The sequence below is a fragment of the Pleurodeles waltl genome, chromosome 12 (genome assembly GCF_031143425.1).
Source record: "Pleurodeles waltl isolate 20211129_DDA chromosome 12, aPleWal1.hap1.20221129, whole genome shotgun sequence".
In the NCBI taxonomy this organism is placed as follows: Eukaryota; Metazoa; Chordata; class Amphibia; order Caudata; family Salamandridae; genus Pleurodeles; species Pleurodeles waltl.
The window spans coordinates 33,917,172-33,940,604 of NC_090451.1; the positions used below are offsets into that span (position 1 = coordinate 33,917,172).

At 47.6% G+C, this 23,433-nt stretch overlaps 1 protein-coding gene across 1 annotated transcript in view; it reads left to right on the forward strand.

Moving 5' to 3' along the window:
* SLC5A5 (solute carrier family 5 member 5) overlaps nt 1-23,433 on the forward strand; it is a 54,681-nt gene that overhangs the window by 23,876 nt on the left and 7,372 nt on the right. Inside the window, exons 9-13 of the mRNA XM_069217817.1 lie at nt 1,883-1,971; nt 3,420-3,532; nt 7,007-7,077; nt 8,179-8,265; nt 19,598-19,794. Coding sequence (XP_069073918.1) covers nt 1,883-1,971; nt 3,420-3,532; nt 7,007-7,077; nt 8,179-8,265; nt 19,598-19,794 — 557 coding nt within the window. The remainder of the gene's footprint in view (nt 1-1,882; nt 1,972-3,419; nt 3,533-7,006; nt 7,078-8,178; nt 8,266-19,597; nt 19,795-23,433) is intronic.

Below are 23,433 nucleotides of genomic sequence, written 5' to 3' on the forward strand. Positions count from 1 at the left end.
GTGCAACAGCAACAAGCAACACAAAATAGGGCCCATTGAGGTGAAGATCACTCGCACACTACTGAAATGATGGGGACCATTAGCGCAAACTCAGGAACCTCTGGGTGCATAAACTTTGGCACCTGATCAAACAACTGGGCAGACTTTAAGGGCCATATGTACGAACACATTTTCCCATTGACACAGAATGGGAAAAACCCTTTGCTACATCTGGCCCTAAGTGTGGCTGCCAGCTGCTGGTGAGATGGTCATGCATGCTGGAGAACTTAAATATGTATGTCTTTTGTCTTACGTGAACAGGTTTGGTGTTTAAGTAGCACCCTAAAAGACACTCTCCTTAGGGGCTGGGGCCATTTTGTCAGGCCAGCCTATCCTTCATCTATAGCAGGGTCACGGGAGGACCAACTTATGCAACAGGGTTGACCACATTATGCAGCAAGAAAAGGCAGGGTATGCGGCAGAATGTGGCACGCTTTGAGGCAGAGTTACTTCCACATTTTATCATTTTACACATGTTTATAACAGGGGTGTAAGGGAGCCCCCTAGGGTTCCTTGTTTTGGAAGCCCCCTCACCCTCTAAGGCATGCCACTGCATCCCTTGCAAAATGCGTGCCATGGCATGGAATAAGAAATAGTCACAAGCTCGGGAAAGCCCCCCTGCAGCTTGGGGAGGGGCAACTATTCAGGGGACCCCCACTGAGCTCAAGACCAAGGGATATCTGTGCATTCTGGGAGACGCTGGGATCCCTCATCATTCTGCAGGGGCCCCCTCATTTTGCATTATGCCACTGGTCCATACACCGCAGTAGTATCCATTTAGAACCTAAATACAACATTCAGCCATTAAAGGGTGAACTTTGCAAACAGGGCGCCACACTGCGCGGCAACGCGCCTTGTAGCGCTTTCAGTAACTGTAGACTCGTTTGAGCCAGAAACTATTTTATTGTTAAAGTCTGCACATTAAACAGCAGATGATAGATTAATTGGCAGCACAGGAAATCTTTAATTATCCAGATAATGGCACTAGAGCAGAATTGAATAATTGCAGTGGTCCTGTTTATGGGGAGAGTATCCTGCCTCTGGAAAGGCCCTGAAACATAATCCCCAGGCAAAATGTTGCAAGAAATATCGCGGCCAAACCAAACATGAGCGACTGCTGTTCACGTTATGTGTGATTTATTTACTGTGAAATGCCTCCTTGCACCCAACATGTAAGGACATACTTTGAGCTCAAAAATGGCATTAGGGACACCAGTTGATTACTTTTGGAACTTTCTGCCGCTACTGTCCTGCAGCACATCTGAGAAGCTTCAATTTCAAATGTAGTTTTTACATTTTAGACCTCACACTATAGCCTTGTCTGCTTCCCATTTCTGAACGACTTGCACTACATGTACTCAAATGTTTCTACATGTGTTTCATTTCCTTATCTGAATACAGTGTGGATTGGGCAACTGAGCTGTTTTTGGAGGTGTAATCAGTAATCTGTAACTTTTTACTTTCAAAGTAACATTTCTCCACCCAGGATATTTTCTATTTCATTTTTACTGAAAGCTCCACATTCACTTTCTCACTCACCACATCTAGAACCCTGATCTCTTTTATTCCTGTTCTTCACCTGTGCACCAGCGAAGATCTGGTCTAGTTGTCGTGTGATTGGTTGTAGATCCGTCGACAGGCCTAAGATCTATCACTGGAATTCCATCTCTACCAAACATAGTCATCCCTAGCAGCGCTTTCTGCTTGCATCTAAGATCCTTCACTCTAATATAACTGAAGCACCTCCTAGGAGCACCTATGCACCATACATTATCCTATCAGTGTGTCAACTTACACAAAGATAACAAACTCATCCCTTGTATGTTTGTTTCTTCCTTTCCAGTACATGCCTTTCATGGTCCTGGAAATATTTGAGCAGTACCCTGGTGTCCCTGGGCTGTTTCTGGCCTGTGCCTACAGCGGCACCCTAAGGTATGTCATTCATTTATTTATTTCTAGATCATAGTGCTTTGTGACCTTCTAGATGGCTCAACACATTTCTCAATGGGATGTGGCTTTGCACCAAGTTTGTGGGGCAAAAAGCAACACAGAAAATCACGGCCGCCTGCAAGGGGTAAGTGCACCGTAAGAGCACCTTGGGACCAACCCGCCTCTGCCTTAGATCAGAGAGAGAGGTCGACAAGAGTCCAAGGTGGGGTCTCTTCCACGGTGTCCTGTCCTCGGTTTGGACTCCACCAATTCTTCTATACCCTGTTAAGAAGGTTACTTCCTGGGCTGGTGCCCTGATATCAGGACTAGAGTGTGCCATGGGGTATTGTATCTCGACACAGTCTGAGGAGCTTACCTTGTGGAGTTTGTGCCAAGCTGAAGGGCTTGGCTTAGAAGCAATCTCGAGATACGGAGAGATCCAAGTGAAGGGCAGTCCCAGAGACTCCTGGCGAGGAGAGAGAAGCCATCAGGGCAGAGTGGTCAACGGCTATGAGAGCTGCAGAGAGACCAAGTACAATGTACAGTGCCTAGAAGATGTTGGAGGGTTGAGGACTGAGCCGCGTCCAGCTTCAAGAAATAGGAGCATCGTAGAGCGTGGACGACACACTCTAGATGTTCAGAAAAAAGGGGAAAGAGATAAGCCCGGACATCAAGGGCGATGATTGGTCAAGGCTGTTTTAGTGTGACTAAACTAGGAACTGGCTCAAACGATGAGAGAAAGCAATCCCAGATGTACGGAAAAGACTGAAGGCATCAGCAATCGTGGGAGCCGAGTGTAGCAGGGATGAGGAAGCCGGGCCAAGGGAGCAGTCATTGGTCCCATTTTGGCACGGCCCGTGACTAGGAGGGCAGATGGAGTGTAATATGCAATTTATTACCCCTTTGAGTCTCTAGAGGGGCGTGACTCACAAGAGGTGAACCTCAAGTGTGCCGGGATGTCCCTCCCACTGCACCCCAGTATATTACATTCTGCGATCTGCATGTATGGTTTATGCCAGGGCATTTTTTCAAGTTAATTAAAAAAAATATATATCCAAATATTAATACATATAAACCGTCCAGCATAAAAATATATGATTCCCCTCAACAAATAAGGTTCTTCTAGAGACCTCAGCCTGCACTTATAAAACTCCTTCTTGTAGGATTCGGTCTGCTGGTTCAACCAGATATTCACTTCCTGGTCTAAAGCCAGCCTGGAGCTGGACCCACGGCCGTGGCCAGGTTCTTTAGCTTAGAAGATGACAGAAACAAAATCAGAACTTTTTACATTTCATAATACATTCCATTTACAAGAATGAGACGGTCATGTTCGGGGGGGGGGGGGGTGGGGGGGGGCGCCATCTTGGAGAGGCAACGTCTCGCGATAAAATGTCAGCATGAAGCTTGAGAATGCGCCTCAACCCCTGGCTGTGTCTCCTTCCTCCCTCCAGCACTGCCTCCACCAGCATCAACGCCATGGCGGCAGTCACCGTGGAAGACCTGATCAAACCCAACTGGCCCTCTCTAACCCAGAAGGAAATCACCCTCATCTCCAAAGGCCTTTGTGAGTATCTCCTGGGGGAGGGGAGGTTGGGGGGGAGCATGTGAGGGGATGAGGGGGAGACAGAAAGAGACCAAGAAAGTTTGTAGCCCGGCACTCTTCATACCTATAGCCGGGCCCTATAACTGCAGCGCCCAGGACAATGTACTGCTGTAATCAGTAACTGCTGTAATCAGTAATCTATGTAACTGTGTCACTGTAAGTGCTGCTCCTTTCTTAGGTAATTCTTAATCCTGACCTTCACATCTCCTGCCAAACCAAGGTCTTGTGACCAGAACCCCCAGGCAGGGAAGGCAGCTCCCTCTAGCGCCTACCAACAATTAGATGACAGTGTGAGCTATACTCACAAATAAACATGATGGTTGGAGAGAGGTGAGTGTTCTTGGCTTCATAACACGCCACAGAGACACAAAGGGGAAGGCCTATGCTTGAAACTAAGCCTGCTGTCTATACATGTGTGTGGATGAAGGAGCAGACATGTCAACACACATGGTGCCACCGTGTGTCACACTATATCAGTTCCCTTCACAAGGTCACCCAGGATAGGACTGATATCAAATGGTGGATCACATGTGAACTGAAGGAAAGGACCAGGCTTCACCTCTTTGGGCATTTCCCAGGTGCAGAGGGCTTTTAGAGGATAGTCTTCTAAATCCCAGTGTCCCTGCTGACTCCTTGGTCCCTTTATTACAGCAGGCACCATGAGGGTGCAAGCAGAGAGAGACAGGATGGGGAGAGATCAAGGGGGGAGAACAGAGAAGAGGAGCTGAAAGACAGAAAGGGAAAGGTTGGAAGGAGAGAGAGAATGGGGAAGAAGTGACCTGGGCTGGTTTGTAATCTTGTGTCAAGCCCTTGCAAAGAGTGGGGTCCAGCTTGTGCCTGGATCTCCTGCACAGTCGAAGCCCATAACGGGTGCAAAACAACACCAAGAACACTGGCCGCAGCTTAGAGTAATGCAGGCCCAAAAGGATCACACAGGTGTTAGTTTTCATGAATAAATATCTTAGCGCGCAATCTCGTTGTGACTCCACTGTTCAAAAGTCACTAAACATAAAATAAAAATATCCTAGAAAAAGGAACGCCAAGGTCCACCATATGAATTATCGTTGCTCTAGAATTTCAGCACATACAAAAGATGACCCATATCGAAAAATGAAGAAAAGTTATCTTCTTTTAATTCAACATCAGACTGGAGCCAGACTTTAGTATCAAAATAAACTGTATTGGTAACTATGTCCAGCCCAGCCAACACGTTTCAGCATATAAGGACTTCATCAGGGTTCTTCTATCCATGAACGTGTCACATATGAGCAAATTCACAACATTTTCTCGTGGGATCCCAAAGGGAACCACCCCACGCCATGGTGCCGGAATATATAAAAGCTTCGAAAAAACCTGATGATGGATTAAAATAAGAAGTTTCCTTCATTTTTGGATACCGATCATCTTTTGGATATGGTAAACTTCTAGTGCAAGGACAATACATAGGGTGGACTGTGGCGTTCCCTTTTCTTGAATGTTTTTACATCAGGCGCATGGGAGCAAAAGTGCCTCACAAGCAGTGCTCAGCACAGGGCCCTGCCCCTCCATGGCAATGTTTAGAAGCAGGTAAGTCTGGAGGAGTTGCATTCCAAGAGAGAAGAGCTTAGTGGTTTGTCAGCATCACTGACTTCTCATCCCTGAGGGTTCCTAAAGGCAGAGAAGGACAAAACAGTTCACATATTGAGTCAACCACAATCACTGGAAGGGAAAAGTACTCATGATGTGCTCCAGGTAATGGAACTGACGCAAGCATCAGGGCAGTGCGGTATGTCAGAATACCAGAGCAGTATCGGGTAACAAACGTTGTCTCAAACGTATCGTCCCATTGGGTGTAGATTTCCTATTATTAACGTTAATGGGGCAAAACTTTTGTAAACAATATTTAGGACACAATATTTATGTCAGACGACATCCTGGCTACGATGGTATGGTTCCACACCTTCTGGTAGGCAGAGGGAGGGAGAGGGAGAGGGAGAGAGAGAGGGAGAGGGAGGGGGAGAGTGAGAGTGAGAGGGAGAGGGAGGGGGAGAGTGAGAGAGAGAGGGAGGGAGAGAGAGAGAGCGATAGAGAGAGGGAGGGGGTGAGAGGAGAGAGAGAGAGAGAGAGAGAGAGAGAGTGAGGAAGGGAGGGAGAGAGATAGGGAGGGAGGGAGGGAGGGAGAGAGAGAGTGGGGGAGAGAGGGAGGGAGAGAGAGAGAGAGAGAGAGAGAAAGGGAGAGAGAGAGAGAGAGAGAGATAGAGAGAGAGAGGGATAGAGAGAGGGAGGGGGAGAGAGAGAGAGAGGGAAAGAGAGAGAGAGGGAGGGGGAGAGGGAGAGATAGAGAGAGAGAGGGAGGGGAGAAAGAGGAGAGAGAGAGAGAGGAGAGAGAGAGAGAGAGGGGGGAGGGAGGGAGAGAGAGAGGGAGGGAGGGAGAGAGAGAGGTGGAGGGAGGGAGAGAGAGAGAGAGGTGGAGGGAGGGGGAGAGAGAGAGAGAAAGGGAGGGAGAGAGAGAGAGATAGAGAGAGAGGGGGAAAGTGAGAGAGATAAAGAGAGAGAGGGATAGAGAGAGAGAGAGGGAGGGGAGAGAGAGGAGAGAGAGAGAGAGGGACAGAGAGAGAGAGGGAGGGGGAGAGTGAGAAAGATAGAGAGAGGGAGGGGAGAGAGAGAGGAGAGAGAGAGAGAGGGAGGGAGGTAGGAAGGGAGGGAGAGAGAGAGAGATAGAGAGGGAGGGCGGGAGAGAGAGAGAGTGGGAGAGAGAGGGAGAGGGAGGGAGAGAGAGAGAAAGGGAGGGAGAGAGAGAGAGAGAGAAGATGTGAGAATGCCTGAGACACAGTGACAGATAAAGGGAGCATGCAAGAAGGTGCAACAGAATCGAAGCTAGCAAGATATTGAGACGGACAGAAGTGAGTGTGCCGGGGTAACAGTCCGAGAAAGGAAGAAAGGGTGAGAAAAAGAAAGTGAGTCGGAGGAACACAAATGTGAGAGATAGAAAGTGGCAGGCTGGGGATATATGACAGTGAGATGTCCCTGCCCGCTCTCACTTGCCATCTACTTAGCATGGCCGCTTCTGTGCATTGCTGCCCTGGTCACTCAGTGCCTCCCTTAGAGGGGATCCATCATGACACTATCACTCCCCTGGCGTGCAGGACTGCCCTGGATTCACCACCATAGTGAACTGTACATCCATGGCTTCTTCACAAGATGCCCTTCCTGTCACACCACTGCATATGGCACTTCCTGTGACATCTCTTCCTGTGACATCACTTCCCGTGAGATCACTTCCTGTGCCTTTGTTCACACTGGTCCCTGAGTCGTTTTAGGAGTGTAGACAGCAACTGGCTTGCGGTTTGTCTTTTTGTAGGGGTGTAATATCTAACATTGTTCATCCATCCATCCCTCCCTCCATGACTACATGTTTTTGTTGATTGACACGTGTCTCCCATCCTTTTATTTCAGCATTGTTGTATGGCACCCTGTGCATCACCGTGGCCGCACTGTCCTCCCTGCTGGGTGGTGGGGTGCTGCAGGTAAGAGTGGCTGAGAATCATTCCCCGGCCTGGGGGAGGTGGACTCATGTTCAGCTGTCACAACCAAGCCAGTGCATGCCTCCTTGAGATGGGCACGTATTTACATGCTTCAAATTCACAGGAAGTTGCAAATTCTGCAAAATATGACACATTAGCTGAAGTTCTCATAGATGAGGCTAGCCAGAAATACACTTGTGAAAACCAAACCTGGCTAAAATATGTACTTTATGTTTTTCCACTACTCTTTAGGGTCTGCACACAATGCTTTTGCAGTTGTGCAGCTCAACAATCAACAAGGTGCTGTTCTTTGCGTATCCTCTGCCCTGCTGACTGCGTAGCATTAATCAGTCCATCCCCTGTTACCTTCCCTCATTTGTCACCTTTGTTCAGTGCTCCGGTGCTTTCTACCTAGGCTTGCGCTACACCAATCCCGAAACATACAACTCCTGGGTGACTTATTTGTGAGGATCCCATGAGCAGCTACTGAAGACAATGGAGTGCTCCGGGCTTCTAATGGCTGGTAAAAGCCTGGAGCCACAACATTCCAATGTTTGTCATCTGTCTGGACTCAGTGAGGCATTTGTTTTATTTACTAGAGCATTTGTGGCAGAATGCTGTAATAGCCTTATAGCCCTCCGTAGATGGACTATTGCAGCACTAAAGTCCCACTCTCTTGTTAAAGGCCCTCATCTTCGGCTCCGGCCGTAACGATGGAGCAGGCCTTTAATTGCCGGTATAACCCACTACAGCGGGCTATAAGGCTATATTAGACATCATCGAGCACAGCTTTATCCCACTGTCCCCATGTCACACATTATAGAAGCTTCTTCCACTTCTCAATCAAATAAATATCACCAGGGTGAAATGAATCTTGATTTCTCCATCACCAATGATAAATGCCAAGTTGTGATTATAATGTCAGGTGTGCTTTCTTCAGAAGTCAGTGATGTGGTGCCCTGCTTTAAAAAATGGATGCTGTTGTGAAGAGACCATGCTTTGCTCAGCTTCCACTGGGCCTCAGTAGTGTACCTGTGTCTACGCATTCCTGTAGAACTCAGATCTGCGCATATCTTTGAATCACTACCTCCTTCTCTCTTGCAGGGCTCTTTCACCGTTATGGGGGTCATGAGTGGGCCTTTGCTTGGTGCTTTCATTCTCGGCATCTTCATTCCACCCACCAACACCCCGGTAAGTTGGAAGGTTTGTCTTCATCACTGCAAGGCTTGTTTACGTATTGTGTGAGTATGTATATATGCATGTATGTGTAAAGAGCAAAGCCAGCCACAGACCAGAGGAAACCTGAACAAGGGTGGGAACCATGAGTTATGATTCAGGACTGCGTACAATGAAGCTGGATGCTTGAGGGTGGTGAATCTCCTTGTGTGGAGATGTTGCATCCTTTGAAGAGTGGTGAGTCTCCTGGTGTGGAGATGTTGCATCCTTTGAAGAGTGGTAAATCTCCTGGTGTGGAGATGTTGCATCCTTCGAAGAGTGCTGAATCTCCTGGTGTGGAGATGTTGCATCCTTTGAAGAGTGCTGAATCTCCTGGTGTGGAGATGTTGCATCTTTTGAAGAGTGGTGCATCTCCTGGTGTTGAGATGTTGCATCCTTTGAAGAGTGGTGAATCTCCTGGTATGGAGATGTTGCATCCTTTGAAGACTGCTGAATCTCCCGGTGTGGAGATGTTGCATCCTTTGAAGAGTGGTGAATCTCCTGGTGTGGAAATATTCCATCCTTTGAAGAGTGGTGAATCTCCTGGTGTGGAGATGTTGCATCCTTTGAAGAGTGGTGAATCTTCTTGTGTGGAGAAGTTGCATCCTTTGAAGAGTGGTGCATCTCCTGGTGCGGAGATGTTGCATCCTTTGAAGAGTTGCATCCTTAACTCCATTATGAACTGCAGAAGGGATTGAGATTTTCTGATGTTAAAAGGAATGTTCATCCAGATCCTAGGTTCCTATACAAAGAAGGCATGTCTTCTGATTTTCTCTCAGCTGCAGTTTTTTCCTGATCTGACGATGTACTCATATGTGTGTAGAGCTGTTGTGTCGCTCCAGGGTAGTTTATCTTCCAGGGTTCATGAGCCATGCTGAAAAGTGTATGTTGACTCTGACAGGCACTACTGTGAGTTATCGCAGAGCATTGTGTTAATAAGAAGTCGGTTTCATTGAGGAAAGATGTCACATTCTTCTGGGGATGGCACCATGCTTAGTTAACCTCATCCTGTGCTCTTTGAAGGTAAGGTTAAGGGGAAATTCCATTGCTTTTTCACTGGGTGACCCCAACCAGTTTCATTTTGGAAACCCAAGCTAAGCAGTGATGTGCTGCGGATAGTGATTGTGCGAAATTCTGTCTTGGTCGGGTTCAGTTTAAGGTAGGCAAAGGACACCCAGTCAGAATTCTGTCGGTCTTAGGCAGTCTTGAGCGGTTTATACTAGGTATGGGCAGCAATGACTAGACCTTGATGAATGTTTGACTACAGGACAGCACCACTGATAGACATGCATGACTACAGGACAGCACCCCTGCTAGACACGCATGATTCCAGAACCATCCAACAATAGGGCACTTCAGAAAGTTGTGAGAAACGGCCTCTTTTGACATGGTTAGCCCCCAGTGTTTGCCTGGTATTTGATGTGGTTTCAAAGTTGTTAGTGCCCAGGGCCCCTTCTAACTAGGTTCCCTGGATCAGATCTCTTTCTCAAAACTGTTATGATGCATTGGGACAATTGGCAACACCTTTAGCTGCCACTATAAGTCCCTAGTAAATGGTACTTAGGGACCCTGGGCCTGGGGTACCAAGGGTAGGCCCCTGAGGGCAGCAGCATTGATTGTGCCATCCTCTAGGCCCATGCATCCAGAAGAACCCAACCCTACCACTGCAGGCTGAGTATTCTGATCAGGGATGCGGGATTCCTATCGCCCGACGCCCGAGACATGGGGATTTCCAAGAGGGGCAAGAAGTGTTCATTTCTTTTTTGTCCGTGAGACAAGTAGACCTTAAATTAAAATGAACATTTATTGAGCTGCAGCACTCTCGTGCAAACAGCCAGTCAGGATCAATGAAATTAACCCAACAACATAGGGAATCGAACGTCATTGAATGTTGTTGTTGTGTTTGCAGACTGGAGCCTGCGGCAGCAGCAGCTTATGACAGGGTCGGGGAGAGCAGGGGTGCCCATGGGTGCGCTGCGTGGGGAGGTGAGTGCTGCGTCGCTGCCTAGCGAGCTGATCGTGCACATCTTCTGCCTGTTTGCGCCTGACCGGCTTTAGGCCTCGGCTGCCTGTTTGCGCTGATGGGACTGCCTCTCCTACCTGGTGCTTTGGCCCGAGCTGCAGCTCAGCATGCAGGTGTCTCCCACTGAGCGGCCGCGCCTGGAATACCAGATGCGCAAGTGCGGTTGGTTTTGTGCGGGAGTTGCGGGTGGAGACTGTCACTGAGAACTACCCAAACTATAAAACATTCACCTGTTTCACCGTGACTAGTGAATTTAAGGAAATGAAAGAGGAAAGAAAAATGCTTTTTCACTCACAGGTTTGAGCTTCTATAATGGATGGAGAACATTTCATGAAGTTTGTTTTAAAATCTCATAATATCGGAGTGGCTTTAAGAGCCGATTTATCTGTTTCAGGGCAGCCGCGGTACAGACGTGGTTTCTGTGAGACTTCCAGCTGACCCCAGTTTTAAAGTGTACCAATGGTGTGTTTTTAATGATAAAGGGCAGTCTGCAACAAAAAACAAAGTAAAAGAGGCCGACGTGGGTGCCCAGCAGAGCTGAGACCTGGCTGCGAGCTTGTAAGCTTTGGAAAACATTTATGCAGCAGATGTCCAGATATTATTCTATTTTTGGAAACAGTTTATATGTGTTTTACTAAAGACCTTTAACAGGTGTGTGTTGTTTTGTCTCCAGTCAGCACATACTATATGTACATCAGTAGAGTGAATCCACTGGCACAGAGTGTGAATATGCCAGATGTAGTGAGATTTTATCTAAATGTGATCAGATAGCGTAAAAGAACTCCTGACAGAAATGAATGTTTGAAATGACTGATGCTGTATGGTTGATATTACATGTATATTTTAATCAATGAGTAAAGCATCACAATGATGGCATGTGAATGGCCAGAAAACGAGGGGTGGGGTGGGTTAGCAGCACTGTGCAGAAAAAATAAGAATCTATGTGCATTTCGCAAGGGCCTGAAATGGAGGCAATCTCAATGCCCCAATGCCCTAGAAAAGCTGCACCCGAATTGGCAAAAGAACATTGCTCCCATGCAACGCACTTCCAGCCTTCTCTGGTAAGCAGCTGGGGTGGGGTCGTGGTAGGGGTGGAGGAGGAGAGGGCCTTTCACTCCTGTAATTTTGCAGTCTTCTCTTTGTACTTTGCTCCAGTGCATTCCTCATTCTAGTATGTAGGGAAGTGTAAGTTATTGTCTCACCCGGGGATCTCATTCCTTTCCATGTGGGCGCCTTGTGCTCAGAGATCTCAGTCCCAGAAGGCACTCTCTACAATTCTCCATGGTCATAAGTACATGTGACCAACTCCTTTCGGTGCGTGTGGCAGGAAGGTAAGTTTTCATATGGTCTACACTTTCTCCTCTTTCTGACGGGGTTGGGGGGCTGAAGCAGGTCATAAACTACCAGCATCCAGTGACCTACTGCATTAGACCCTGGCACAAATGTGGAATGCCAGTGGACGGGCCCAGTCTCTGTTTATACTTAGTGGTGCAGTCAAGTGCCGGCTCATCGCCCATTGCTTCTGCACCAATTAAGACAAATATTCACTTGATGTACATGTGTGCAAGGACCTTTCCGACTGAATTTGTCTTCCTCACAGCCTCAACAAGGAACGCTGTGCTCTGAACCATGATCCTTTCAACATTTGGGTTTTGTAGCTAGGTACAAGGGGAGGAGTCATTCTATGGTGTGTGAGGGAAGAGAACATATCAGTAACATAGCACAGCATGTGGTTGCACCTGCTGCATAAATCTTGGTACATGCTTTCTTAAGTGCTGGTCAAAGCACCTGCCACTTTCCAACATTTATCCTTCAACATGCAGAACTCAGAGCCTACAGGAAGGGGAAAATAGGGCATATGAGCAAGAAAAATAGCTCAGTGGGTTCACACACCGGCTGCCACTATAAGTGTAAGTATGTGGCTCACTCACACTTATGCATGGTGCTCCAGCATTCCCAATGTCTACTTTCTGTCTTTGGTCCGAATGGTGCTCCAGCATTCTCAATGTCTACTTTCTGTCTTTGGTCCGAAATAGCACACACATAGGCCCTCATTATGACCCTGGCGGTGTTGCACCGCCAGGGCCAACGGGGGCGGGAGCACCGCCGACAGGCCGGCGGTGCTCCCTTGGGCATTCTGACCGCGGCGCTTTGGCCGCGGTCAGAAATGGAAAACCGGCGGTCTCCCGCCGGTTTTCCGTTGCCCATTTGAATCCCCCATGGCGGCGCAGCTCGCTGCGCCGCCATGGGGGATTCTGACACCCCCTACCGCCATCCTGTTCCTGGCGGTTCGCCCGCCAGGAACAGGATGGCGGTAGGGGGTGTCGCGGGGCCCCTGGGGGCCCCTGCAGTGCCTATGCCAATGGCATGGGCACTGCGGGGGCCCCCGTAAGAGGGCCCCGCTAGTATTTCACTGTCTGCATAGCAGACAGTGAAATACGCGACGGGTGCAACAGCACCCGTCGCACCTTCCCACTCCGCCGGCTCGATTACGAGCCGGCATCCTCGTGGGAAGGGAGTTTTTCCCTGGGCTGGCGGGCGGTCTTTTTGCGACCGCCCGCCAGCCCAGGGAAAAACCTAGAATACCCTCCGCGGTCTTTCGACCGCGGAGCGGTATTTCGGAGGGGGAAGTCTGGCGGGCGGCCTCCGCCGCCCGCCAGACTTAGAATGACCCCCATAATCTGGTTGCAGAAGTTGTTGCAGTAGTACTGAGGTAATAGGCTCCCCCTCAGAGTGCGCCAGGCATCTAATAAGACTCGACCAATTCCCAAATTGTCATGCACATATTTTTTAGCAACCCAGCCCCAAACTGCTTTGGGCTAAAGATGTGCCCTCTGTGAAGAAACAGTACCACATCTTTGTCTAAATGTATTTACATTTGCATTGGACTAAAAGGTGGGAGCCTCTACTAGAGGGACTTTGTGTCCGCAACCAACAGTGGTAGATGCTGTATACATTGCTTTATGTTCCTGTTATTAATAGTGTGTACAGTATTTTTTCCTGTCCATGCACAATGTGTGTTTCTATTGTATTTGTCTAAAGTCGTGGGAAGATTTGTTGGGGAGAGTTGTAGATCTCCATTAATTGCTAGAGTATAAAACTCAATATATGTGATGGGCCCTTCTGTATTTTAAAACATTTACATCTTTCATGGGTAGGTAGCAGAGAGAGTTTGTGCAGTGAGTTGGTTGTGCTCTACTTGTGGTTTTAGTATAACCCCTCGCGATCTCCCTCCTACAGACCTTTCCTGGTCTTTCAGGGGAGTACCAGATGGGAGGCTGCAGCAAGGGGTAGGAGATGGCCATAGTACACAACGACGGAGATAAAAGTAAAATAAAGCAGTGGCACTTTTGGGTGTTTGTTCAGCTGACAAGCTAATATTGGATTTCTAAATCCTGGTAGCTAAAACATAAACAAACCTAATTTGTCAGTTAGCATTTGACTCCCCAAGCGGCCAGGACAGTGTTTCCAACTCTGAGTGTGAAGAATTAATAGCTGCTACATGTCCTACATATCTGAGTGAGACAAACTTGAACATTTATTGCTGAGCTGCATCTCTTTGTTATGGAAGCTGACTCTGCTTCTGCCACTACTATACCAGTACTGTGCACAAGAGAACCTGTACTACTACTGCCAGTGCTGCATATGCTCCTGGTGTGGGTGACGAATGTGGAAATGTAGCCATGAGTCCACAATAGTATAATCACACTACATCCACCCAGGAGTGTAAAAGGGAAGATTGACTTAACTGCCCATTACTGCCTCTTGTGAATGTGTACTTGAGGATATACTTGTGAATAGCAGCAGCTCTGCTATGCGGTTTTGCCTCATGAACAGTTAATATGCTCTGCCAAGAAGTGCAATTATTGTGATCCACACATGTATCAGAGTTTCACATGGGAGTATTTTTTAAGCTGGACAGCTATGAGTTGGCCCTAGGATGGAGATGCAGGTTCCCACTGTGTAGATGTACATTAGTGATTTATGGAGCATGTGGGGCAAGCAGATGTCTTCGCAGGACAAGCAGATTTCTGTTACATTTTGTCCCCTGGCCAAGCAGATTTTTTAAAATTGTCCACACCCCTGATTCTGATGCAATTCTAAAAAATAAACTTGACGTGGCACACAGCCTGTGTGCCATGTCCACTATACACTGCATACACTATGGGTAAGACACCCTTCTGACAGGCCTTCCAGCCCTAAGGCAGGGTGCACTATACTGTATGTGAGGAATATGCCCCCACTATGTCCTTGCCAAACCTGGGACAGTGAGTGAACAGAGCAGACATTTCACTACATGTGCTGGACACTGGTCAATACGGGTTTCCCAGCTACATGGTGGCCATTCTGAACCCTGGGTTGTTTGGTATCAAACAACTCAGAATGATAAATCCAAACTGGTACCAGTATTGGATTTATTGCAAAATGTACCTATAGGTCACCTTAGAGGTGACCCCTGCAAAAGCTAACTAACCCTGGCATGGTTGCTGGCCAGTCACAACCAGCCTGCCACCACCTGACAAGATCCTGGGGTGAGAGCCTTTGCTCTCTGGGTTCAGAAAACAAAGCCCTTCCTGGACAAAGGTGTTACACCTCCTCCCCCAGGAATGTGCACTGCCCTGCCAGCGAGCTTCAAAGGGCTTGCTGCACTTGAAATTCGACTGCCAGCCCGGCTGCTAGCAGCAGATGGCCACCCTGGTGCAAACCCTCACTTTTGGTGGTGCCAGCGGCAGGAAAATGCACAAAGGACAGGAGGAGTGGCCACCCCCAGCCTGCACCACCACGAAGTTGTTGCATGTGAGGTGACCCCTCCATTTCATTTTCCTACACCTAGCATGGTAGGGAAATAGCCTATCAAGGATAGGGAAGTGACCTCTGTACACAGGAAGTAGACACATAGTGGGTGTAGCCATCCTAAGGTAAATGACCCATTGCTCACTACTAGGGACTCCCCTAAATGCCCACTAAATGCAGTATTTAGTGGGAACCCCTAGACCTACAGATCAGATTCCAGGGGCACAAGAAAGCTATCAATAAAGAAGACCCAAGGCTCGAGAACTGCAATCCTGCTGCACAAAAAAAGGTGCCAAATCCCGCCTGCTGCACCCACGACTCGACAATCGCCACTGAGGGGTCGCATGGACATCGGACAGACTCTACAAAACCCCAGAGGACCTCCACCCTTCTGAAAGTCATCAAGGATCTCCCTCCAGAGTGCAGGCATCACTCTCTGCAACAAAGAGACAAAAGACCAGTGAAGCCCAGTTCACTGACTGGCTGCTGACCAAGGAACCGGACCCAGCAGCTGGACCAAATTCCCCCGGATGGACGCGGAGGACAAATCCTAGAAGTCTGCCAGGTTTGGTGGCACTGTGACCTCCAGTGGCTGAACTGTGCAATTGCCCGGGGTACTGGACCCCCAATGTAGGACACCCAGAAGAAAAGTCCACTCCGGACTCTCTGAGGACCAGAAGCAAGCTCCAGTCAACGGACTTCAGGACACATAAGAACCACCCTCCAGAGTGGCCCTGCTAACCTGCAATCCACCCTCAAACTGACCTGCCTCTTGGTTCCAAGGGCACCTTTGCGCACAGCTGATGGCTCATATATCTGCTCGGCACCCAGCCTCCCTGGGCCCTGCACCGGGCTGTTCTCTAAGGGCCTCCCACCCCTTGTGACCTCTATGCTCCAAGGGGACCCAGCAGGCTCACCTTGAAGTCCACCTGTGCGGTGCATTTCCAAGTGGTCACCCGCAGAGGTGCTACACCAGGTTCAAGGACTTTCAAGAAGCTGCTCCCACCGAAACCGGTAGCCGCCTGAACTTACCCGGTTGGTCCACAGGACATCTTGATGATCCCGACCTAAAAACAAAAGGAAACAATGGTAAAAGCATTGCCTGATTTTATGTGCATTTTAAAAGTTTTCTCCCATTGACTCCTATGGTGTGTAGTTACGCACAAACACTATTTTTGCTAAACTTTGAAAAATCATAACTTAAAAATAACCGATTTTAATGATCTTGGCCTTAAATTTTTTTATAAAAACTGATTTTTTTTGGTAAATTGGTCTCAAGTTATTCTTTTGATTGTGTCCACATTTATTGATATTGTGAGTAAAACAAATGCTTAGCACTTCGCCAAGATTGGCGCAACTGCTCGACCAAGATGCCATAAAAATTAGAGCACTAGGTGGTCTAGTCTTTACCTCTGTAAACCAAGGTGGGGTTGCTTGGACTCGTTGCACAGTGCACTTCATTTTTGTACTCTATTTAAAGAGCCGGCCTCCTACAAACGCGAAGTCACATCTAGTTCAAGTGTGAGCAATAGGCCTAACTATAACGCATGGAGTACATGCGTAGACAGGCAGGGACAGTTTGACAGCCCTGACGAAGGCCCCAGAACCCAATGGACTCTTGACGAGGGACGACACATTAGTACAATAAAACTTTTTGGGGGACTTTAATTCCCTTAAAAAACCTGAATTCATGTTTTTATCCATAACCCCGCTACCCTCGAATAAAGCGAAACCCCCTTAAGTATATTAGGAGATAATTTTAACAGCTTTTCCTTTATTCTGGATACCTGCTTCTATCCAGTAAGATACTTTATTTAAAAACTCCCAATTTTGGTTGAGTTCGCCGTGGTGGTATCGTCCTACCAGGGTGTGGATAGGCACTGATGATGAAGCATGCCACTATACGTGGGTGAGGAGTCTACTCCAGTTATTTTTGGACACCTGAGGTAGACCTTAGTAGTGGGCTCTTCCATGTTTACCCCATTTTCTTGTAAGCTTAGATGCCATTTTGAGTTTATCAGAATTCTAAAAAAGCCAGACTGGCTGTAGGACTTTCATGTGATAGGCATGAAGCTCTGTATGAACATATATTGTTGTTAAAGTTAAAATATTCTGGAACCATGCCGCCAATTAGAAATTCCTTCCTTCGCAACCTGTTTGAATAACATAACCAAGAGCAATTTATGTCAAGAAACTACCTCAATGGTATATGCCAACAATATTCTTAAATAACAAATGCGTGAAAGCGTTCCTCTGCCCACTGTATCGGAAAGAATCCGGCACACAAACCCAGTTAACAATGTGTGCTTACATCCTGCCATGGGCGCAGTTACAAATATTACCGATTCAGAAACCTATCCACGAGTACTCCTGTACAGCAACAGTCCCACTTTCCAGGAGTACTCCTGGAAGGATCTGACAGCTCCTATTATACCTGTGTGAAGGGCTTTCCGCGCGCACCGCTGCAAATTGTACTTTACCGCACATGAGGAAATGAAATCATGTTTGTGCGATCGCACATCCTTTTCTTTCGTTTTTTTCATGGTCAAATATTTCACTGTGAAGGAATCCATCCCTTCACATCTCCACCGGTTTTGGAGGTACCCTTTGTCCTATGCATCCTGGAAAGGAATTCACTGCTGCTCTTGGCAGGAACACTTCTCACAATTTCCGTGGTGGAAATGGGTCAGAAAAGAAGCCTGTGAGCATCCACAAACTCTTGAGTTGTTGAGTGCTCCCAAACATTCCTCGCACTCAGGCCCTGGGGAGGCCTCCTCGCCAGCCCCAGAGTAGGAAAAAGATGACACCATTGTTGGACGGTATTATGCATGGGCACATACATTTAAATGTGCACATTCAATGTGAGTTGAATGCACTTGTGAGGGACACCATTGGTACATGCATGTCGAAATTACCTCTGCAAATGGGTCTGCGAATCGGTCCTTAACGATTCAAACACATTCAAAGTCTGCGAACCCACATCCAACGACTGGAAATGATGACGACCCCTATCTGTTCCGTGGGACTGTGTGTAGTGAGGGTGTATGTCCGCTTGGACAGTGCCACAGAAGAATCACCCTGAGCATTAAGGGGTCACGTGCATGCTAAGACAAGTGCAAAGTGGGCAAAGGTTGCCCCCCTTCGGTGCAAGTTCAAAACATGGGCAATGTTTGGCAGATTTCCTTGTAGGTTCAGCAATTTCCTTTAACGCATGAACTCTCACAGAATACTCCCAGGGAATGTGCATATTTTGTTTTTATTATCAAAGCATATTCTTGGGGAAATCCCGAGTACTTGATTTTGCACATTTCTCACAATATCTGTTTGCATGGCACATCCGTTCTTTGCATCATTTTTGATTGTGGCAGAATAGAGGCCTGATTCATAAATGGGTGAATGGCTTGTTCTTCTGCCTGGGGGGCATTTATAAATGAGCACCACGCACACGGTCATTTATAATGCATTGGCGGGAATGAGCATCACAGCAGTTCCGGCCAATGCATTTCGCCATTTGGTACAAGGCTCCGTTCTTGGGACAGAGCCCTGAACCACACAGGTTTTTTTTATTTTCAAGAAGAAAATTCCAAAACTTAATTTTCTTATGAAAATAAAAAGGTAATGCTCCCCTCACCATGGAAGTCATCTTCTATGACAAGGGGTGAATTATACACATTTTACTGCCCCTCACTGTCAGGGTCTGCCTTGTGGTGCCCGACTGTAAAAAAAAAATGGTTTTATGTTGCGCCATCCGGATTGGGCAGTTAGACATATAACCATTTCTCCAACGGCTCGTACTCTGTTGGGTCATCGAAAAAATGTGGCTATGGCTGTTTGACAAAGTACTCACTGCCATAGCCAAACTTAAGGTCCACCGACATGAAAACCAGGTTGGCGGACCTTTATCTCAGCAGCACATCTATGCGATAGAGTATACATACCACCAACATATAAATCAGCCCCTTGGTTTGGAAAGAATAAGTCTCGCAGAAGTTGTAAAACTAGATGTGTGCCACGGCCACGTAAACTGCACTCACAGCGTTCACTGCTTCACTTCTGAAACTGCACGGAAAACAAAATGTGCCGTTTGTGTGGAGGAGCACACCTTGCATGCAGTGTCCTTGGCGATGACAGTCCAGGCATACGGATGACAAAAAGTGCAATTTTGACACCCTGCTTGCTTCTAGAGAAGTCTGCCTCAGATTAGAAAGGGCACGTCCAGTGCTTCCTTGAGCTGGTGCCTGCAGGTGGAGCCCACCAACACTCATTTTTGGTGACCTGGCGTTCTTTTTCTGTGTCAGGTTTTGACCTTTGACAAACAAGAGAAAAACACAAAAGGGGGAAAGAAGTAGGGAGAGAAAGATGGGCAAACAGTGACAAGCGGAGAACGGAGGGATGAAAAGAACCTGCAGTATCACCTTGGTAACCAGGAAGGGATTTCATTGATGTATGAGCATCTTTGGCTCACTCTGTCCTCCCTCCTTCTCTGCACAGGGCGTCTTCAGTGGTCTCGCGGCGGGACTTGCGCTCACCCTTTGGGTGTCTATCGGGGGATCCATCTACCCGCCCTCAAACGAGATGATGGGGGTGCTGCCCACCCACACCAACTTCTGCCCACAGCGTAACACCACCAACGGCAGCATCATTTGGGGACCCTTGCCCACAAAAATCCAGACAGTGTCGCTGGAAAGGTAAGAACGGAGAATATGTGTGGAAAATAAGTTTACTTTTCTGCTGAGGCTGTGCCATCTTCTAGGGCACAGTCATACCATTGTATTTAGTGCATTTAAAGATTAACAATAGGAATGACTTGTTTTCATGTAATGCCAAATACTTCACTTCTGCCACTTGAAGTGTTGTGTGTAAGAGATGTCACTATTACACACTTTATGGTACTTTTTGAAACATCTGCATGCACTCTCACTTGTGGAAACAACTTAAAACATGACTCTTCTAAGCTTAAGTTAGTTGCCAGCTGTGTGCCCTGAATTTGCTCTTTCGCGCCAGTGCACCTGTTTTGGCTTTTACAGGCCTCTACAAATTTCAATCAGCCATGGATGGCTCAGTCTGCTCCTAGGATTCTAATGAAAGACGTCCACTGATAGTTGTAAACATTCGGCTCACTCAGCCATCCTTGCGGCATGATGAATACTCGGTGCAAGTTACCCGAGTATGTGTGTGATGAAATCTTGCACTTCTGCTGCACACGCAGTGCCTGTCCAATGAATAAATGATGCTTGCACTGCTGCCTGCCTTGCACCTTCCCTGTGTGTGAGTGAAGCTTGCACTGCCACTGCCTGTTCTGCACTTCCTTTCTGTTTGAGTGAAGTTTGCAGTCTGTGATGACCTAGTCTTGTGTGTGACGGAAGCTCGCAGTCCTGCTCCCTGTGATGACCTAGTCTTGTGTGTTAGGGAAGCTTGCAATGCTGCTGCCTGTGATACACCTGTCCTGGGTATGAGTGAAGCCTGCAATCCTACTGCCTGTACTACACACTCCCTTTCACTTGAGTGAAGCCTGCAGTCCTGCTGCCTGTACTGCACCTGTCCCGTGTGTGAGTAATTCTGCACTGCTACTGCCTGTACAACACTTGTTTCCTGATTGAGTGAAGCTTGCAGTCCTGCTGCCTGTACTGTGCCCTCCTGTGTGTGAGAGTGAAGCTTGCACTGCTACTGCCTGTTCTACACTTGTTTTCTGATTGAGTGAAGCTTGCAGTCCTGCTGCCTGTACTGCACCTGTCCTGTGTGTGAGTGAAGCTTGCAGTCCTGCTGCCTGTACAACACTTGTTTCCTGATTGAGTGAAACTTGCAGTCCTGCTGCCTGGACTGCCCATGTCCTGTGTGAGAGTAATTCTGCACTGTTACTGCCTGTACTTCACTCGTTTTCTGCTTGAGTGAAGCTTGCAGTCCTGCTGCCTGGACTGCGCCTATCCTGTGTGTGAGAGTGAAGCTTGCACTGCTACTGCCTGTACTACACTTGTTTTCTGATTGAGTGAAGCTTGCAGTCCTGCTGCCTGTGATGACCTAGTCTTGTGTGTGAGAGTGAAGCTTGCATTGCTACTGCCTGTACTTCACTTGTTTTCTGCTTGAGTGAAGCTTGCAGTCCTGCTGCCAGGACAGCGCCTGTCCTGTGTGTGAGAGTGAAGCTTGCTCTGCTACTGCCTGCATTACACTTGTTTTCTGATTGAGTGAAGCTTGCAGTCCTGCTGCCTGTACTGCACCGGTCCTGTGTGTGAGAGTAAAGCTTGCACTGCTACTGCCTGTACTACACTTGTTTTCTGATTGAGTGAAGCTTGCAGTCCTGCTTCCTGGACTGCGCCTGTCCTGTGTGTGAGAGTGAAGCTTGCACTGTTACTGCCTGTACTACACTTGTTTTCTGATTGAGTGAAGCTTGCAGTCCTGCTGCCTGTACTGCGCCTGTCCTGTGTGTGAGAGTGAAGCGTGCACTGCTACTGCCTGCACTACACTTGTTTCCTGATTGAGTGAAGCTTGCAGTCTTGCTGCTTGTACTACGCCTGTCCTGTGTGTGAGAGTGAAGCTTGCACTGCTACTGTCTGTACAACACTTGTTTTCTGATTGAGTGAAGCTTGCAGTCCTGCTGCCTGGACTGCGCCTGTCCCGTGTGTGAGAGTGAAGCTTGCACTGCTACTGCCTGTATTACACTTGTTTTCTGATTGAGTGAAGCTTGCAGTCCTGCTGCCTGGACTGCGCCTGTCCCGTGTGTGAGAGTGAAGATTGCACTGCTACTGCCTGCATTACACTTGTTTTCTGATTGAGTGAAGCTTGCAGTCCTGCTGCCTGGACTGCGCCTGTCCCGTGTGTGAGAGTGAAGCTTGCACTGCTACTGCCTGCACTACACTTGTTTTCTGATTGAGTGAAGCTTGCAGTCCTGCTGCCTGGACTGCGCCTGTCCCGCGTGTGAGAGTGAAGCTTGCACTGCTACTGCCTGTACTACACTTGTTTTCTGATTGAGTGAAGCTTGCAGTCCTGCTTGGACTGTGACTGTCCTGTGTGTGAGAGTGAAGCTTGCACTGCTACTGCCTGCATTACACTTGTTTTCTGATTGAGTGAAGCTTGCAGTCCTGCTGCCTGGACTGCACCTGTTTGAAGGGTAAATGAAGCAGTCAGTTTGCAAGCAAATGTAAACCAATACAGTTTGATGCCCCTTGTCAGTCTGTTTCCAGTAAACCTGATATATTACAAATCAAGGTTAAGACACCGCGCAGTCCTCTAACCTCTAGATTTTCACTTGGTCGGCCGGTGGTATGGCACGGGCACAGAGTGGTACAAAGGTTCACACAGGTATAACTTGTGGCGATTCACCTTGATACTCTGATCAGTCAACACAGTGGCACCAGACTGTTCCCTTTTTAAAATGTATTTTATTGAGTTTGTGTTTTATATCAAAGTATATAGTACAGTAGTAACGATCACAGAAATAATTGGATGAGTACATCGTCACCAACCCGAATATACTAGGGTCCAGGCGCGGGGGTGGCTTGTAAGTAGGATAGTGAGAGAAGTGGTCCCCTGGCCAGATCCATCTTTCAGTGAGGGTGCAAAAGCATACTCTGTGCCAGAGCATTCCTTTGAGAACAAATTACAGATCTAATCTGACTCCTACGAACCTTGGTAAATATCTCATAAACTGCATACAAGGAAGAAGTATTAATGTGTGGGATACTCACATGACATTTCACTCTTTATTGATTCAATCTGCCCACAAAGCGCTGTAATACATCAGGTCAAGAGGAAATGCACGAAGGAGTGCCTTTGGCGTCTGAGAAATGCCTCACGAGGACCGATTATACGAGAAGGCAATCCCTCCGATTGGACAAAATGATCCAGACCAACCAGTGCCGATTACTATCTCCGGAGAAACCTTGGCTACCTGGGGAACAAAGATTTAGCGGGAGGGAAGATACCGAGCTGAAAAGCCTGAAGTGGGGCACATAAAAATCTCAAATGTATTTGTTCTGGTACTATTCCAAGAAGAGAATTTAATAAATTGTGATAGAAAGCATTCCATATTTCTAGGGAAAGTCATAAAAATGATATCTGTCATGGAATAAGATATAGCCCTTGTAAAAACCACTTACCACAAGTGAAAGGAATTAGGATTTCTAAGAGTCCTAGATAATAAAAGAGAAAAGTCCTGTAATAAATTTAAGTTCACAGATATATAGACATGACTGAGAGTCCTGCTGTGTCTTTAAGAGAGCTTCCTTTGGAGGGGAGAATGATGCAACTGCTGCTTGGATTACGTCCCAATGTCTTCAAAGTGTGCACAGACATCCTATATTTGTCAGAACTCTTTTCTACTTGATTTTGGA